The 20,242-nt window shown below is 37.7% G+C and overlaps 1 protein-coding gene across 1 annotated transcript in view; it reads right to left on the bottom strand.

The window, feature by feature from the left end:
• abhd17c (abhydrolase domain containing 17C, depalmitoylase) overlaps nucleotides 1–20,242 on the bottom strand; it is a 94,471-nt gene that overhangs the window by 35,544 nt on the left and 38,685 nt on the right. Inside the window, 1 exon segment of the mRNA NM_200157.1 lies at nucleotides 2,829–3,008. Within this exon segment, the coding sequence (NP_956451.1) occupies nucleotides 2,829–3,008 (180 nt within the window).

Genomic DNA, 20,242 nt, shown 5'->3' with positions numbered 1-20,242 from the left:
ATTTCCATTACAATGCTCAGCATCCACAACCCGAGGAAAAAAAGAAAAATTCAGTGAGACTTGAAAGCCATTGCTGGAACTGCTGAAAGGAAGGCAAATGGTTTCGCTTTTAGCCCTTTCAGCTCGGTGTGGTAAAACGCAAGTCACTTCCACACAATAAAACTCTGAGTGGTTACAAAAGTGTAGAAGCAGCGAAAATAAACTGCACAAATGGAAAAGAGAGGAGGTGAGGGAACAAAGCTGGAGCGCACGCTGGATGTGGTTTAGAGGATGTAACTGTGGTTCTTTGTGTCAAGGAAAATTTGCAGCGCTGACTCCGATACAACTCTCGACTAGTTCAGATTCCTTTTTTCATGAGTTATGAGGCCATTCAGAGCTTTCCTGATGTTCCTGCGGATACTTTGTGGATACTGTGTACAGCTTCAGGCGCTTTACTGGTTACCGGTTTCATCATACATGCCAACAATCCACACAAAGCCAATACGTGGATCAGCTTAACATTTTACACGATAACATTGGAAAGCAATGCATAAAAGGCTGATTTTTTTCAGTATTATTGCTCTCCATTTACTGTCGACAAGAGTTATATTTTTGTGCATAACGGATAACTAAGGATTTTTAGTGGCACAACCTTTTTAAGAATAAAGGCATAATGCAATGATAAAAATGTTAGCAATACTGCAAATAGACACATTAGGCACATTTATTTGAAAGCATACAGCTTTTTGTTTTAATAATGCATTGGTAGATTTTGCAACTTGCATTATACTAAAATGAGTAACTGCCTGAAAAGAATTCTTCATTTAGAGTTTGTTAACTTATCTAGGTAATGTTGATGAGCTGGAAATTGCTGCAAAATGCTTTTAAAAACGCCCATTTAAACTCTCATTACATTTAATTGTAAAACTAAATTGTTTTATGTGCAGGGCTGAATAAAATAAAAATAAAAAAAATAATAATTTAAATAAGTAATAAAAAACAATAATTCAAATAAAAATTAATAAAAATAAACCATAAAGTAAAAATAAAATGAAAATTAATGAAAAATAGAATACAAATTAATAAAAATTAAATCATTAAAATAAAAATAAAAAAAAGAAAATTAATCAAAAAACAGAAATAAAAATTTTGAAAAAAATAAAATTAATAAAAAATAAATAATAATTAAAGTAATAAAAAATAAATAATTCAAATAAAAAAAATAAATAAATATAATGATAATTCAAATAAAAATTTATACAAATTAGTAAAAATAAAATGAAAATTAAAATAAAACATAATAATAAAAATGTTTAATCATAATAAAAAATTATGAAAGATAAAATAATTCAAATAAAAAGTAAGAAAAAAGAAAATAATAATTTAAATATAAATTATTGAAATAATAAAATAAATAAATAAAATAAAGTCAATAAAAATGTATAAGACCAAAAAAAAAAAGACAAATAGTGCAGATTTGCTGGTCACGAAATGTAAAAAAAGAAATTAATTAAATCCATGTCCAAAAAGTTTTATATATATATTGTTGTGGACAACAAGACACTGATAGCATTCTGAGAATAAAGGCTTTATGCAACAATAAAAATGTTGGCAACACTGCAATTAGGCACATGATGAACTGAAAATTGCTGTAAAATGCCCATTTAAGCTCTCATTACATTTAATTGTAAACTAAATTGCTTAATGTAAAGAATTTAATAAAATAAAATAAAAATAATAAAAAATAAATACATAAAAATAATAATAATATACGAAAAAAACTAAATATAAAATAGTTAAACTAAAAATGTTTTAATTTAAGGATTTATTCCCATACTACTAGTTTTGAATACTTATCTACATTTTCAATTATCATTAATGGGAAAGGAAAACCTTTAGTAGCAAACACTACTTGTTGCATTGCATTAAGTAATTTACATTTTAAATTACATTATAAACGTTGTGTCCTATAAAATTCTGTGAATTGTATTAATTTTGATCTGATTGATTTGTTTAATTGATTATTTATGATATGATTTTTATTCCTTTAATTTCCCTCTGCTTAGTCCCTCATTCATCAGGGGTCACCAGAGCTGAATGAACCTTCAATTCAATTTTCAATTATATTTAATTAAATGAATTAATAAAGCAAAATATAATCAACATTTTAAAAGTGTCAATTGAAAATAGACAGTTTAAAACAAAATAAATAAATAAATAAAACCTCAATCAGTAATTTAAGCTAAACCAGACTGTTTTTTGATGATTTGTCATGCGGATCTTTCATTTTCAGTTTGTATTTGACCGTGAGAACAGCTCTGAAGACAAACTTCATGTTTTCGTGTCCTCATGAGTGGCCAGACTGGTTGTCAATTTGATCTAAGCCATCCCTTGTGCTTGCATGTTCGTAAAGCTTAGAACTCCACACTCTTGGAGTCCCTTATAATACCCAACACTTAAGCATCTTTAGCTTTAATCAATACAGTTTACGGCATTAATAAATATTTTGGTTTGTGGTTTACTTTCACAATAAATTGTTTGGGTTTAAGTCTATTAAAGGCTTGATCTCATTAGCATTTTCTTTTTCTTTTTTTTTTTTTTTGCAAAAACCTAGCAGCACTAAAAAGCCAAGACAAATCTTTTCTTTAATTCCTTGCACCATGCACACAAGAAATGTACATTAACAATAATTTGCATACATTTTCCCTATAAAACTTACTAACCACAAGAATATAAATCCATCTTGCTCACTTATGGTAGCATAGCTCAATTATGGTAGCCCTGCCTGAATGTCTAATTCGGTTCTGTATAAACTTTTGTTAAATAAAAAAAAAAAGTTTGGCTCTTACCTTGGGAATGCATCAAAGCAGTAGGTTTTGCGGGTGTCAGGAAAGGCCACACGTAGGCCAGACATAAGAGGTGAGTGGAGGATGACCGCTGCGCATTCGTACCGCGATGCCAGGTCTACAGTCGGCACCGTCCCTATACTCTGACCATACAGGATGATGTTTTCAGGAGTCACTCCATACCTTGAGAGGACAGAGGAGGAGGAAAACAGCTGTAAATCGTCACATTTCAAATCAGAAATCCAAGCGTGGTACAAATCTGGCATCCTCACGTCTTCATGTGGGTGAACTCGGCAGAAATGACACTGCAACACAAACATCTTGTGCTGTTTATTTGAGCTGCACTTGTGTCTATAGCAACATTATGATGTGCGGCTAAAAACATTTCCATCAAGGCATTTTGCTAGATAATCCAAATGGATGAAATGGTATGTTGGGTCAAGAACAGCAGAGAAAGCATCAAAAATAGAGACACGAGCATGGAAATAAACGTGGACACTTCTAAGAGCAAGATACAAAGCTTGTGAAACAGGGCTGCCTGACTTGCAATCCTAAAATTACACTGATAAGCATACAAGTGTTTCCCCTAGGTTTACAGTTTTGTTTTGTTTTTTGGTGGTTGGGAATGACGTAGCTGTTCAGACTCACACTGACAAAAAGAGTCGTGGTCTTTTAACCCCTTCAGACCTGAATTATGTTCCAAATTTCAGAAAAATGGGATTATATGTGATGTCCATTGTAATGGAGGCAGGGTCTGAAGGGGTTAATGACAGCAGAAAAAACTGAGCAACTAGTTGAACTGTACAACCGTTTGTAAATTATAAATAAACATTTATTTTTTATATTTTTTTATTCACAAACTGTGCAGCTTTTGTCACTGCAATGCATCTTTACGGGCTTCCGGAAAAACATTTCCTGAGCCTCTTTGTATAGAAAGTCAGAAATGTCTGGCCCATTTATTGAGATATTTATTAAACATGTCTCTTATAAAAATTTAGATATGAATGTGTCATGGCCAGAAACAGCTTTACAGAAAATAATTCATCAATTCATTTTACCTCAGCCTAGAGCCTTATCAATCAGGGGTCAACAAAGCAAAATAAACTGCCAAACAAAAATAACCAACAATGCAATTGGAAACATTGCAAATGATGAAAGATGAAAATTTGTTAAAATGCACATCTATTAATCTAATACTTGTTTACTAAATGGAAATAGGCCGTAATTGTAATTGTCAAAAACACAGAACTTTCAGTTGTTATGTGTAAAAAATAAATTAATAAATAAAAATAAATAAAAAAGGCCTAAATACATGCAAGACCATTTAAATATATTACTCTTCTAAAACTATTGACAGCAGATCACTCAATGAGAGAGAGAGAGAGGGGGATTTGCACTTACGATATATTTACTGCTCTGTTCATTTAAAGGGTCACAAAACAGTAAACTGTCTTTTGAAAAGCATCTCCCATGTCACAAAAACCACCTTGTTTCATGTGAGAAATATAAGTTGTGAAGCATGCCATCCATATCAGATGCAGAAAAGTTAGTTCATGCTTTTATGACTTTTAGGCTGGATTACTGTAACGCTCTGCTCGCTGGTTGCCCAGCATCCTCAATTAATAAACTTCAGTTAGTGCAAAATTCAGCTGCCAGAGTTCTTACCAGGTCTACAAAAAATTATCATATCACCCAAGTTTTATCCTCCTTACTCAGGCTGCCTGTTAAGTTCCATATTAATTATAAAATATTGCTTCTTACCTATAAAGCTTTAAATAATCTAGCTCCTGTTTATCCAACAACCTTCTGTCTCGCTGCAATCCAACTCGCTCTTTAATAACTCAAAACTCAGGGCTTTTGATAGTACCCAGAATAACAAAGTCCACTAAAGGAGGTTGAGCCTTCCCATTTATGGCTCCTAAACTCTACAACAGCCTTCCTGATAATGTCCGAGACTCAGACACACTTCCACAGTTCAAAACTAGATTAAAGACCTATCTTTTTAGCAAAGCATACACACAATGCATCACATAACGGTTTGATGCATGAGTGTTCTCCATGCAGGTGCGGGCTTGACAGCCACCTGTAGGACACACTCCTTCTGTCTGAATGCACCCGGCATTTTGTTAGAAACACTCATATGCTTTACATGTTTGGTGCTATGTTTGGTTATATAACTGCTATTTTCATTTTTGAAAAGGTTTAAAACCCCACTAAATAATGTAGTCATTTTATTTTGGGGTAAACTACTCCTTTAATATCATAATGGGTTTTGCAGAAAAACTAAATTTTTTTTTTTATCAGTTTCCAAATTCATGCAGCTCTACAGTGACTGAAGCTTTAACGATTTAAGATGCGCTCAAAGAAATTGCTAGAGGTGTCGAGCAAGAAGTCAAGGTGTAGACGAAGAAAAAAAAAAGGGAAAAAAAAAACACACACACAGCCAGATATGCTCTTTAGGTTTTCATCTTAGATTCTTCCAGCTGGCTTAGCAGTCGGTCCTGACACCTGATCAGCGGCAGCGGCTGTGAGGAGTGCACCAGGTCACACACAGAAACAAAACACATTTGATGTCTGACCTCAGATCAGGTTTTTACCGTAGGCTTGCCCAGGGCTGAGCGCAGAAAAAAGCAGCCGTGAGCTAGATATCACACAGTAGTACACACTAGTGTTGTCAAGATACTACAATTTTCAATACAATACCTTCAAAAATATCCATACTTGATATAATGGTATAGCATTAGTAGGTAACTATATTACTTTACTATATACTAATGCAGGGGTTTTCAAAGTGTGAGGCGCGCCTCCCCTGGGGGGGGCGCCAGAGCATGTCAGGGGAGGCGCGGGAAAAAAATATAATATAATAAAAATATAATTATTAAGTTTAATTATTATATGTATTTTTTATTATATTTAAACGTTTTAATTAAACAAAGAAAAAAATAATACGTCAAATATAAGAAAACCTTTTTTACCCAGAAGGCCATAGCTGTGAATTCGCTTCTGTGAATACAGGTATATGCCTGCTAATACAATGGGTCGGTTTCTGAGACCCACCCCGATTCAAAGCTGTAATGAAGCTCACGGCCCTTTGGCCGCCGGGAAGGAGGCGGAGAACCGAAGCAGTTTTAAAGTGATTTATTAATGACAGTGACGGCAGCTCCGTCTAAACCAAAACAAACGGACGGCAGATCCTCACGGAGACTGCCGTCAAACTGAAAGCAAAAGTAAAATATGTCCGGGTCCGGTCCTCTCTCGGCTTCCTCTGCCCTTGTTCCTCCTTTTATGATCCAGAGCTCCTTCCGTGGGATCTGAGGCAGGTGCGCACCGCAAGTGTATCCACTTACGCGGTGGCCTCACTCCGTTCCCACGGCGCTCGGCCACGCCCCCTAGCCACAAAAGCTTTCAAGTTCAGGGCTTAAACCCAAAAGACGACGATATGATGATCAGTATTTGAGTTTATGATTTATGTGGACAGGACCAGCTGATGAACCACAACCTTTATGTGTGGTTTGTCAAAATATTTTGGCTAATGACAGCATTAGACCCACTAAACTTCCACTATTTTGACTGGGATGGACAGTTCTTGGATCTGTTCTATTCATATTGAACCATCATCCTAGTTTTAAAAACGTTATATTAAAATACTTGTTATTACTCTGTAAATAATTGCACTTTCATGCAAATGATGATAAAAGTGAGTTAACAGTCTGACATCTGTCTGTGTCTTTATGTATATATATATATATATATATGTGTGTGTGTGTGTGTGTGTGTGTGTGTGTGTGTGTGTGTGTGTGCGTGCGTGCGTGCGTGTGTGCGTGCGTGCGTGCGTGCGTGCGTGTTTGGGAGGAGGGGGGCGCCAGTGGATAAGTTGTGTCAAAAGGGAGGCTCACTGTCTTAGACTTTGAAAAACCCTGTACTAATGCAATACTATAAACTATATACTATAAACTATAATCATTAAAGATTAGAGGTGTCAAAATTAATCGTTTCTTCGGTGCACCGCGATGCAGACGCAGACAATTCAGCATCGGTTCAGTAATAATCGCAAACGGTTATACGTCGTCATTTAACTTATATGCGCTCTGTCGCGAGGGAGGCGATCGTGATTATTTACAACGCTCTAACTACTCAATACTCATAAACTGTGCACAATTTTACTGTGCGAGTTTGCTGGACCAGTCTTTCACTGACATATACAACAAAAGCCCCTATTTCACTCAGATCGAGAGAATGAAAGTAGCCTACTCCATTTCTCTCTCTCTCTCGCTTTCTCCCTCTTTTTCACACACACACACACACACACACACACACACAAACACACACACACACACACACACACACACACACACACACACACACACACACACACACACACACACACACACACACACACAGGCCCATTTGACGAGTGCGTGTCTGCAGAGTTTTCTCCACCGTGTCTATCATACATCAGCTGTGAGATCGCCGCCTGCCGCTTATCAGTGTCACTCATCTGAAGAGTGCAGCGCGCAAGAGCCAGTCGCAACCGTTTTTGTTGAGGGTGTGACCAATCATGACCAATCACGACCAATCAAGAGGTGTAAAGAGAACTAGACAAGGATCAGAGAGTGAGCTGGATGTTTATATTTGTTTATATTATTTGCTAAATGCTCGTTTTGTTTAAAGTTACAGTTTATATATCTGACTGTTTGTAATAAATGACAAAATTGTATTACAAATAATATATAAATATAAATATATTCATACATTTTAATACAAGAACTGTTGCTGTGAAGAAAATATAAAACTGTGTATGGAAAGCACCGTCAATGCACCGTGAGGCACCGAAATATCGATGGCATGATAATCGCAACCGAACCGAACCGTGAGACTAGTGTAGGTTCACAGCTCTATTAAAGATCCTCTGAACATTAAAATAAGCTTTTGATGTTATTATCAAACTGTTTCACAGGGTTGGACACAAGGATATCTTGTGTGCTCAAGAAAAAGACAAAATTCACATTTAGAGAATATAAACATCCAAAGCTTGTGGTTTGTGACTTCAGTCTATAAAGATGAATGATTTTTTTGACATAACCTCATATTTCAGTTTCTCAGCAAAACTTGACCCATCAAATATTCTCAATTATGTGACATGCCCTGCCCCCTTCGAGACGCTTCTTAATTGCTGTTCATTTGATGCACTTGAGCACAACTAAATGCTAAATTGTGATAACTAAATGCGATTGGCTTTTTTTTTTTTTAGAGGCGGGGTTGCTATATGTCCCACCCTTTCTACATATTTTAGTTAAGATTACGTCACACATTTCAAAACACTTTGAGACTTGAGTTTGGCTCAATGTTAAGGACTTGTACTACACAGAATAGTGTTCAACACAAAAAATTCACAATTCTCAATTCAAATTTTATTATTAGTGAAAAGAACATTTTTAGCCCTCTTAAAATCTTTATTTTCCAAATTTCCCAAGTGCTGGAGGGAAGATTTTTTTTCAATATTTTTAAACAAAAATTTTAATAAGTCATTTCTAATAACTTATTTTGTCTTGATGTCAGTATATAATATTTTACCTTTTTACAATAAAACAACTCTCTCCTATCCATACTTCATATCCTCGCATCAAGTAGCTCAGAGTTTGACATGGGGCATCAATGAAATCCTGCTCAATGAAAATGAAACTGCTATAAAATATTAAAAGTGAAAAACCAAAAATGACATGTTTTTGTAAAGTTCAATTTGTAAAAAGGAGCTTGATTTCTCATAGGAAACTGTATACAGCAGGGGTCTCAAACTCAATTTACCTGGGGGCCGCAGGAGGCAAAGTCTGGGTGAGGCGGGGCCGCATAAGGGATTCCACAAAAAAAAAAAGTCCTCAAATGTCATTATTAACAGTTTTAATTATTTCTTCTGAACATGAAGTGTCCTGAACATTAATAGAACATTGAGTGAAGATTATGAACAGTTCTTCTGAACATGGCATCTTTTGCCTACTTCTTGCTGCCAGAGACTTGACAGCGGATAGAATCAGCGGAGCGGGGAGCGCTCTCTCTCCCCGCTCCGCTGATTCTGTCAAGAGTACAGCGGTCGGCGCGGGCCACAAAATATTGCACTGAGGGCCGCAAATGGCCTGCGGGCCGCGAGTTTGAGACCCCTGGTATACAGGGATGAAGCCAGTCAGTAGAGTTTAAAGATAAATAGTTAGCAGTGTTTGCATTTTCCATTCATATCACCAAATATTTTGCAAATATTTAAAATTATATACAAGAATACTATTTTCCATTCACATAGGTTATTAGCACATTTTTAGCATTGTTTGCAGGTCCTTTACTGCATAGAATTCATTAAATAGAAGCAAAATAACATTCATTACAAGTTAATTTGAAAAAGCACCTACATAGTTTTGAATTGTGATTTTTTTAGCTGAATAAGACTCAAAAGATTCCAAATAAATGGTATAAAAATCTAGTCTCATCTTGTTCTCGTAAACCCAATCTCGTGTCATGGAGTCTCGTTACACACCTAGTGTTTGTTTGTTTTTGTTGATTATTAATGTTAAAATGTCGGCAGCAGGTTTTGGATGCTGTCACTAATAAATTTTGTGTTTTAAAAATAGTATGAAATTTTAAAATTTTGAGATTATTTGGCATAGTAATAATAATAATAATAATACCTTACATTTATATTGCGCTTTTCTACACTCAAAGCACTTTACACATTGGGGAGAATCTCCTCATCCATCACCAGTGTGCAGCATCCACCTGGATGACACGATGGCTGCCATATTGCATCAGACTGCACACCACACACCAGCTGATAGGACAGTGGGCAGATATGGCCAGGATGTTAAGGCTTTTTTTCGAAGGACAAGCTGTGATTTTTTCAACCACAGAGGGTCAGGACCTTAATTTAGCATCTCATCCGAAAGACGGCGCTCACTGAGCAATTTAGAGTACCCTTCACTACACTGGGGTGTTAGGACCTACACAGACAGAAGGTTGAGCGCCCCTGCTGGCCTCACTAACACCACTTCCGGCAGCAAACTAGCTTTCCCATGTGGTCTCCCATCCAGGTACTGACCGGGTGCAGCCCTGCTAAGCTTCAGTGGGCGACCATGAGAGAGTTGCAGAGAGGTAGCAGCAGGCGATAAATATGTTCAGTGATTTGCAGGAAGTGTGTACGTGTGGGATTGTGGTGCATCTAGGCTTTTCAAGATATCTATTTTTTGTGGCACGATTTATAAGCACCAAAATATTGATTATTGTAACAGGTATAGGTGTACGTGAATTAATTCTTCTGAAAATCGATATCATTTCAGATTTTTCCACTATCAATATCAATGCCAGTGTTCTCTGGCTTCCAGCACCTAGACTGCAGCTCTGCACAAGAAGTGTGGCAAGAGGAGAAATGATCGTTCCCAACTGAGCTTGGTTTCTCTCAGGGGTTTTTTTCCTTCACTTTCGTCAATTGGTGAAGTTTGATCCTCGCTGCACTGGTTTCCTTCTTTTGGGACTTGTAGAAATGGGCATCGATGGATTTGCTCTTCAGTGTTTGGACTTTCAGCAGTGAAAATAAACCACACTGAACTGAACTAAACTTCAACTCTGAAAACTGAACTGACATTTTCAATTTACTGGAACTTGTTAAGCTGCTTTGACGCAATCTACATTGTGAAAGCGCTTTAGAAATAAGGATGAATTGAATATCGAAAGATCAATACTTTTGACAACACTAATACAAAGTATATTGTTGAGATGACTGGCTACATAAGCCTGTGAACTCTAAAACTCCAGCAAGAGCTTTGGCCAGATTTTATCAGGTAACAGAACACGAGGTCTCCCGTCTCCATCTCAATCTACCACACAGACTGATATTACGCAGACAGAAAAATCGCTCTTGTAACTAAACAAGCACCCATGTGACCGAGCTGATAAACACAGTGTGAAATTCAGGCAGGAAAATCAAGGTTCCGTAGATGAGAGCAGAGAGAAAACACATCAGCAAGGTAAATTTGTCTCCATCAAGAACAATCATTTTTGTGAGTCAGCTGGGAAAATGTGTTTGTGAACCATTCGGAGAAAAATAGCTACAGAAAAATTGCATATAAAGGCTGTCAACAATGGCGCACTAACGCATGCAATTACTCTGAAAAGGTTAACACGTTAATATTTCTTTAACCAGTTAAACTCTGCTGTTATTTTGGGATTTCCACCTGGATTTTGCCTACCCGAATTTAAAAGCTTTCCAAATCCACATGCAGAGGTGTAAATGCAAAAATGTGATATCAATTTAATGTAAACCCTTTTTAATTTCATAAAACAGTATTGAAAGTGTTGAAAAAAACTGTATATGTTGTCTGTGTTATAATAGACACCTAAAAAATGAGGCGCTTTTTGTATTTTTGTATTTTTTTTTAATATAAACTCAAATTTGAAAGTGTACCTTTTAGTTTGTGTGTGGTCTAGGTTGCTGTAATTAATTTTGGTGGTTCCTGCACATGTCTGTAATCATAGGATAAAAGAAAAATGTCTCTACCATAATCTATGCAAAAGTTATTGTATTTCAACTGATGAGAGGTGCTGTACAAGCCGCAGAGAACGATCCTTGTTTACATATTTCACTATTCTTTTGTTTGATCAAACATAATTCACTGTGTTTGGACCACATCAGACATTTAAAAGGATTACTTATGCACATCACCTCAAAAACAGAGGAGAAATGGCCCTGAAGCGCACAGCATAAGGTAAGAGATGACAGCTGTCTATGCTATCTGGGGCTGCTTATTGATCATAAATGTATTGTTTTCACTTCTGCGTCATGGAAACACCGCGATTCATTCAACAAATGTTTGATATGTGAATATAATTCAGTAAAAAGAATGCTAGAACCGTATGAGCAAGAGCTTTCAATTGAGCTATAACTTGTACATGTGTCATATATAAACCATATGAAAATCATAAAAATAAACCAATGTTCAATACCCAGCTCGGGCATCCAAAATACTGTGTATTTAAGTGTAAATAACTTTTGTACAGTAGAATAAAAATCAAAGTGATGCATATGTGCATAAAATATAGATTCTACACGTTCAAACGAAACCGCTTACGGAGGTCTGGTGCAATGCTAGCCCTTTAAATCTGAAAGCGAAAGTCGATGACGTCTACAGAGTTTAACTGGTTAAAGCAAATTTATTGTTTGACCCCCGCTTCTTGTCGTCATCGCAAATGTATCATTGTGGGATAAATAATAGAATTTTTGACAGATCAAGAGAGAATATATAATTAAAGTCTCATTAAGACAAGTCTTTTCACTCAGCAACCATCTTTGAAATGCCTCCCGGGCATTCTGTCTGAATGGGGAAACATCAAAATCTCCAAAACTGTTAGCCAAGCTTACAATTACTTTACATATTACAATTACTTTACATATAGAATCACCGATAAAACTAAACAACTACCATCTTATAAGATTCATTTCTAATCGTTCGAATAAAACAAAATCAGCATTTTTTCAGGTTGCTCGAGCTGATGCACTAGTGCACTCAAAAGAAACGAGATCATGACACCAACCTCATTTATGACTGTTCTACACTTTATCATTCTCTGGATAATGATCGTCAGATCGCGCTGCTCTTCTCAAGTAATTCACAACTTGGTCTTGATGGTGAATCTCCTCCAGAAATGACAGCAACTCTTTGTTTACAAAAAGTAGCGCTGTCATGTGATGTGCATATGACAGGACGGACTGTACCTTGTGTTAATTTAATACGGATTACAAAACAAAAAGCGTGTTTTCAAGTGTAGCTTATTCATTTAAAAGTAGAATTTTCAAGCTTTATGTGGATACATTTATAATGTCTGTAAAGCAAATATTTGCTAAGATTCCAGTGCGTTGACCACAAAAACTAGTCCTCCAACTCTGTAGTAGTCTCAAACACGTTGATTAGTTGGATTAGCTGTTTGATTAGAGAGCAAAACTGTGCAGAGCTGCAGACCTAAAGGATTCGAGATGGTCTAGACCAGGGGTCTCAAACTCAATTTACCTGGGGGCCGCAGGAGGCAAAGTCTGGGTGAGGCTGGGCCGCATAAGGGATTTCACAAAAAAAAAAAGTCCTCAAATGTCATTATTAACAGTTTTAATTATTTCTTCTGAACATGAAGTGTCCTAAACACTAATAGAACATTGAGTGAAGATTATGAACAGTTCTTCTGAACATGGCATCTTTTGCCTACTCCTTGCTGCCAGAAACTCGACAGCGCTTCTTCTCACAAATCTGAACCACATTTGGCTTTAGAGCGGAAGCAGTTGAGACCCTCAGTATGGCTTGGGGGAACTCACTCAAAACTTCCATTCCCTCACGCCTCACCTAAAAAAAAAGGCGTATATGTATAAATAAAACACCCCACCCCACCCCACTCCAGTCACATCAGTCTGTACCAGTCTGTATCTACCTATAATATATATAAGATCCAGGCTGTAGCTAGGTAGGTGGCAGGCTGCAGATAGGTAGCTAAGTGGCAGGCAGGGGCGGGAACAGCTTACCTTGGTTCTGGCCGGCGCGAGTCACAGCGTCTAACAAAGGGGCGGGGTGCGTGGTGACGTCACCGGCATCCCCGCCCCTTTGTTTACACGGCGGGCGGGGAACGCCAGTGACCGCTGTGTACGGATAGAATCAGCAGAGCGGGGAGCGCTCTCTCTCACCGCTCCGCTGATTCTGTCAGTGTACAGCGGTGGGCGTGGGCCACAAAATTTTGTACTGAGGGCCGCAAATGGCCCTCGGGCCGCGAGTTTGAGACCCCTGGTCTAGACCTATGGACTAGATCAGGGGTTCTCAATCTCAGTGCTGGAGGGCAAGGTGTCCTGCAAATTTTGGCTCCAACTTGCCTCAACACACCAGCAACGATGTTTCTAGGAAGTCTAATAAGAGCTTGATTAGCTAAACCAGATGCGCCTGAGTGGGGTTGAAACTAAAATCTGCAGGACACCGGTCCTCCAGGACCGAGAAAGAAAACCACGGGTCTAGATTAATTAGAAACAATGATTGCGATTTAAGGTGTAAACTTATCTTAATTGACAGTCCTAAATATATATATTATGGCAGTCAAGTAAAAATAAGTAAAAAAATAAAAAAATAAACCCATTAAATTGCAATCTTGGTCTCCGATTCATATATACATACATATATATATATATATATATATATATATATATAAAAATAAAAACAGTTTACTATATATACACATTGGTAAAATGTGTAAATTGAGTTTTTCATATTTCGTGAATATGTATTTTTCTTTCCCACTTTGCTTTTGAATTCCACTATGGGACGCTGACCTTTCCTTTTAAAGTTTTTAGATTCTGAAAAGTTTGTAAAAGTGACTTTTATTGACATTTTTATTAGTTTGAGGTGGGTTGGTCTTGTAATTTACAATACAAAAACCTGGTAATAAGCTCCCAGTACATTTTCTGTTATTTTTCAGGCTTAAAGGTGCAGTAGGTGATTGTCTTTAGAAACATTTTTTGTTGTGCTAGTTGAAATACTCCTCACCTTCCAATAGTAATGATTAAAGTAAATGATCTAAATCTATTTATGTATTTTTATATTCTGGGTAAGTCAAAAAAAAAGTTTATTCAACTTAATATCGTCAACTTAATATTGTCAGGCTGATTATTCCCATAATTCTGATAAGTAGCCCAAACTGTCTGTCAACAAATGTAGATTAGTACAAGGACGAATCTATGTTCACACAGATCTACTGTTTGCCTCTGCACGTCTGCATGCGTGATGCATGTTCATGTGCACACAAGACAATCACAGTCATGGTAAAACCAAATGCTGAATCAAACCTTTTTAAAATGCTGAATCAATATTAGAGTTACTTTTGCATGCTGGAGGAAGGACTGAATGGCTAAAGCATTTCTCTTAGACAGGTAATGTTATGTTTTAAAACTCTTTGTTACGCAAAGCTGATGTAGAGTCTGTTTTGTTACGAATTTGTTACATGCACAGAAGTGTTGTTCAGCCACTGAAATCTCCCGGTGAAAGATTGATCTGACTATTTTCAGTTTCATAAGGGACCTTTTACAGCATCGATAATGTTGATTTGATTTAGTTTAACAACAAAACATAAGTAAATACTGATATATCACCTAGCCTGCTTTACTGAGGTTAAGTTGATTTTATATTTACATTGGCTCATTTTTGAACAATGACAACCTGTGACGTGTTCCCTATATTGTTTACCATGCTACTCTGAATATTCGCTCTGAAATAGCATGCAAGTATGGCGTTTTAATAACGGCCAAACACTAACTACATTTCTAACTGGCGAATGACATGATATAGTGGGTTGTCTGCCGTCATGTCGCAGTGCGCGCATTCGAGATTTCAGGAGGCATGACTTTGGATGGCAGGGAAGGGACTGTGTTTCAAAGATATTATGCTAACCGGTTTGCATTTTGACACCAACTGCATCTTTAATTCTCTATCTATATATATTTATTTTTTATTTATTTATTTTTATTTTATTTTGGGGGGTTTCACCTTTAATGACAGGACAGTAGAGATTTACAGACAAGAAAGTATGGGGAGCAGAGAGAGGGAAAGGGTCAGCAAAAGACTTTGAGTTGGGAATCAAACTTGGGTCGTCGCGAGCACCTAGGTGCTATATGTTGATGCACTAACCACTAGGCTATTGGCGCTGTAACTATATATAACTATATATTACATTTTTATATTATATTTTTAAACAATATCTTGTCTAAAACTTCAAAAATGTCAATAAAAGTCACTTTGTTAAACAGTAGAATTCAACTTTCAACATCAAAAGTGGACAGAGCAGAGCTCAACATTCCATAATGCAATTCTCAACCGTAAATAAAAGGAAAACACTTATGAATCACAAACTGTTAATTAACAGATATTTTTAGTTTGGCCAAGTAGGTATCCAAGCTCCAAAAATGACCACTTATCAGTTTTAGTTTATAATATTTATTCCCATTTCTGACTGGTCTTTAGGCACATGGAACTATAAAAACTGAGAAAAGTCTTTGTATAAATAAATAAATAAATAAATAAATAACAATAATATTCACAGGAAGCCAAAACATTTGCTTCCCCTCTAGAGTAAGTGTCCTACAAAGATCAATGCAAGGGCATGTCATGAAGTCTTCAGAGAAGATCCAAACACCCTTGGCTGACAGCAGAGTCCAGAAGCCCACCAGAGGGATCTTCTAGTTTGTTCTTTATTTACAAAGATGTCCGAGGATCAGAAACAGTCTGTGTGCTCAGGAGTCTCTCTTATCTCTCGATAATTCACAAATCCAGCAGAATCCAAGGAAAACACAGCACAGGAAGCTACAGAAGACCAGAACATACTGCTGTCCATCACAAGACCACCAAGACATTCAACAGCACCGCTTCACTTCGATGCTGTGCGAGCGGAGAGGACAAAAGTTGAACTTTCTGGTGAAAAGTACACGCTGTTATGTTTCGAGAGAAACACCACATACCACAAAAACTCCACAGCTGAAAGCCGAGCTGGAAGAGCTCAAACAATCATCAGCTATGCAACACAATGACCCCAAACGCAAGGTTGAATATCCAACAGCACGGAAACTAGAAATGCGACTTTTTCTGAATGCTAACAACTTGGGAGAATGAACGCAAGGACACCTGGGTGAGGCAGAGATTAGTATGGATGAGCGTTGGCTTGGAATGCAAACCAAGCCAAAATAAACCAATCAGAGACTCTTTTCAAGCTCTCAAATGTGCTTTCTGTCACTCACGCAATGAACCGCAGACTGAGCTTCGGTTCAATTTCTGGAAAGAGAAAATAAAACCAGTGCAGGGAAGTTAATTATTCTTATCAGATGTCAAATCGCATCTCAGGAAAGACAGCGAGTACAAGGGTGTGATAATACCTGAGAGATCTGCCAAAATCAATCCATTTGAGAAAACATCAGAGATTGATCCCAAGTCAAACTCTGAAAAGAGGGAAAAGTCTTGGAGCCAGGACAAACACACAGCATCTAGCACAAGCATTTTTTCCCCAATGTGGAAAACTACTGAAAACACAAGCATGTGCGCACAAGCAAAAAACACACAAGTTGATGCAAATGCTGTGTTTCCTTAGCCTGAATTAAGGCAATGAGAAATGGCTTGTCCAAACAAGCGCCGGGATCCGATTCCATGGAACAACTGGAACCGAAAGCACATTTCTGTGTTTATAGGCAAAGCGGCACAAACATGCTACGCTCGCTAGTGATTCGGCATGAGCTTAAACAATATGGCAAACTCAAAGAGAGCGTTGGAAAGAGATGTGCGTTTTTGTGCATATATGTTAATCTGGTTTAAAAAAAAAAAAAGGGGGAGGTTTGCAATTCTGCACTGAACGGATGGCACAAACACAGTAGTCCGTTTCATGAAATCATCCATTCATCCAATGCAAATATTTACAGATGGATTTTGGGCTGAAATTCGCATGCTATTGCCAACCCAAAAGGTTTACCCCCCAAAATAAGGCTTCTCTCTGGCTGGCTGTGCATTGAAACAGATGTCTATGCCTTACAAACTCGTGAATAATCCATGTGCAGATGAATTATGGATATGTAAATGACGCCTCAAGCAAGTGCTGATGTATGTAATGGAGTAGCAGTGTTGTTTATTTCAGAGACTGGATGCAGGAGGAGGCTAAAAGTATCCTATAGAAATGACAGTTAATCAGAAGTTTCCTTGCATCCTGACAAGCGTTTTCATGAGCTTTTGGAGGGCTTGTGACTTGGGATGACTATCAAAAACAAAGCAGCTTATGTGCGAAGGTGTGTTTTTGATTTGAGCAAGTTTAGCCGAATATTGGATCTAAAATCATTCAAATATTATTGACAACGGTAGTGGCCAAATACCCTGTTTTAAGGGTTTGGGCTGTTCATGGCTGAAATCATAAACACAATTGAGGAATTCCAATTGTCATGCGCAGCTTGTCAGGAAAGCTCGGTTGTATAATCAGCGGTAAATTTTCTCTGTAGGCAAGAGGGTGCTCTTGTAACTGCAAACACGCACAAAAAAACAAAACAAAACAGGAAACCACCATAGCATTGCATTTTAACTGAAAATTGAACTGCTTTCATTGATATAATGTGACTAATAATCCCAGGATCATGAAATAATCTTACTTTATTCTAAACATGCGACTAAAGTTATAAAGCAAGTTTGGAAAAAAACACGTTACTATATGTGGTAATTCCATGTGCAGAATTTACTACACAGAACGGTATTTCACAGAGAAGTAATATGTCATTATCGCAGAATGAATATCTCGATTGTCTGATTAAATTGATTTTGAACACGATTCTGCATAACTTAGTGAACTATGACTCATGTGTGTAAAGTTAAGTTGGTCATTTTAGCCTGTGTTTATCACCGATGATCAATCCCTTGTAATGTAATGTGTATTTATGTAGCGTATTTATTGTGTATGGTCATAGACCCAAAGCGCTTCACAATCATAAGGGGGGTCTCTCCACACCAACACTAGTGTGCAGCATTCACCTGGATGATGTGATGGCAGCCACTGGACAACAGCGCCAGTTCGCTCACCACACACCAGCTATTGGTGGAGTGAAGAGACAGTGATAGAGCAAATTCAATGGATGGGGATGATTGGGAGGCCATGATCGTAAGGACCGATTAAGGGATTTTTGCCAGGACACCGGGGTTACACTGCAACTCTTTACGAGAAGTGTCACGGGATTTTTAATGACCATAGAAAGTCAGGACCAAGGTTTAATGTCTCATCTGAAAGACGGCACCCACTGACAGTATAGTGTCCCTTTCATTTTTACCAGGGCATTAGGACTCACACAGACCACAGGTTGAGCGCCCCGTGCTGGCCTCTCTAACACCACTTCCAACTTTTGACTAATCAACGGCAACAATACAGCTTCTCATTCAAAACGTTTTATTTTTTTAATAGTGGGTAATAATCGTACCTAAATGTATTAAAAGGTAACTCAATTATAACAGCACAAACTTTTCTGTAACCGTAGTAGTGCTGTGCATCATTTGTTTAACCTTTTTAGGTTACGTGCTAACTGACAGGTGCGTGTTGCGTGAGGCCAGCAAACTCGACGTATAGCCATTTCACTTTACTTCAGGTCGCATTAACATCACTGTAGGTTTATTAGGGAGACACTCATAAATATTCCTAGCAAATCTAATAAATGCTGGAGACATACTCGTTACATAAACGCACTAAATCACACTTCAGCACCATATATTTGAGAGAGCACAAGATGTGCGCACTCTTGAAGTGGCTTATATTTGAGGGGGTGTGCAGAAAGTTTTGTGCACGAGCAGAGGAAACCGGCGCGCAAGCAAAGAGATCCGCATGCTGTTGGCTATTACATTAAAGCTATCTCAACTTCTAATACTGCGCTCTTGACATTTGTCATTGAAATGACGCCACATGTAGATATGTGTTAAAAAAAAAAAGGCCTGCCGCCACAGCTGGAAAAAATCCTAGAGGAAACACTGACTTTAACCATAAGTTAAGAACAAATCAGTTACCAACTAGAGCTCCCACATTTGTCATCGCTATTAAGCCAACCAATCACAGAGCTTGCTCTTCGTGTCATCACGACATGTAGTTACATTTTTTGAGAGGTGCACATCAATGTCGGCGTCAGCCACAGCAAGGGGTATGCGACCTCACAAAGGTTGCTTCATACCACACGCGTGCCACAAACTATAGTTTTTATAACGTGTGCGATGCTCGCAAGCTCTATGCTGAAGCGTACCGGGGTTCAGGAGAAAAAAAATATGTAAATATATATATATATATATATATTTACATATATATAAATCGTAGGCAATCGTACTTGGAAATGGTCCAGGCAGTTGAACCAAGTGTGAAAGCAGCCATAATATATTTTCAGTTCCTTTTTTTTTTTTTAGGGTGCTTTCACACCTGTGAATCGATTCAGTTGTTCTGAAACAGAGATTAAAATTGTTACATTGTTGCTCTTTGCTCTTGGAGCGGTTCGCTTTCACACTGCAAAGTTTCTAATCGGACCAAAAGAGCTAAAACAAGAAACTCTCCTTACATTGGTCAGAGTGTCAGGGTTTATTTTGCAGCGTCCCGCTCAGCTGTCAGGAGAGGTGGTGGTTTGGTGGTGATTGACAGGGTGCGCGCGCGTGACGTGTCTGAGGAGAGACACGGTGGGGAGGGGTGAGAAGGGTGCGCGACGATGCCTATTTGAGGACCGGGAGAGAGACGCGAGATTACCGGGAGATCATCACTCGTTTACGGGCATCCGGAGACTCGTGAAACTTCCCGCCCTACTCATAATTCTCTCTTCATATAGCCGTAAGCCTATTACATATCCATAAAACACTGTTATATAACAGCGCTCGGAT

The sequence above is a fragment of the Danio rerio genome, chromosome 7 (assembly GCF_052040795.2).
Source record: "Danio rerio strain M-AB ecotype USA chromosome 7, GRCz13ab, whole genome shotgun sequence".
NCBI classification, from domain to species: Eukaryota; Metazoa; Chordata; class Actinopteri; order Cypriniformes; family Danionidae; genus Danio; species Danio rerio.
The sequence above is the reverse complement of the archived record's forward strand: the minus strand, read 5'-3'. Positions and strand labels throughout refer to the sequence as shown.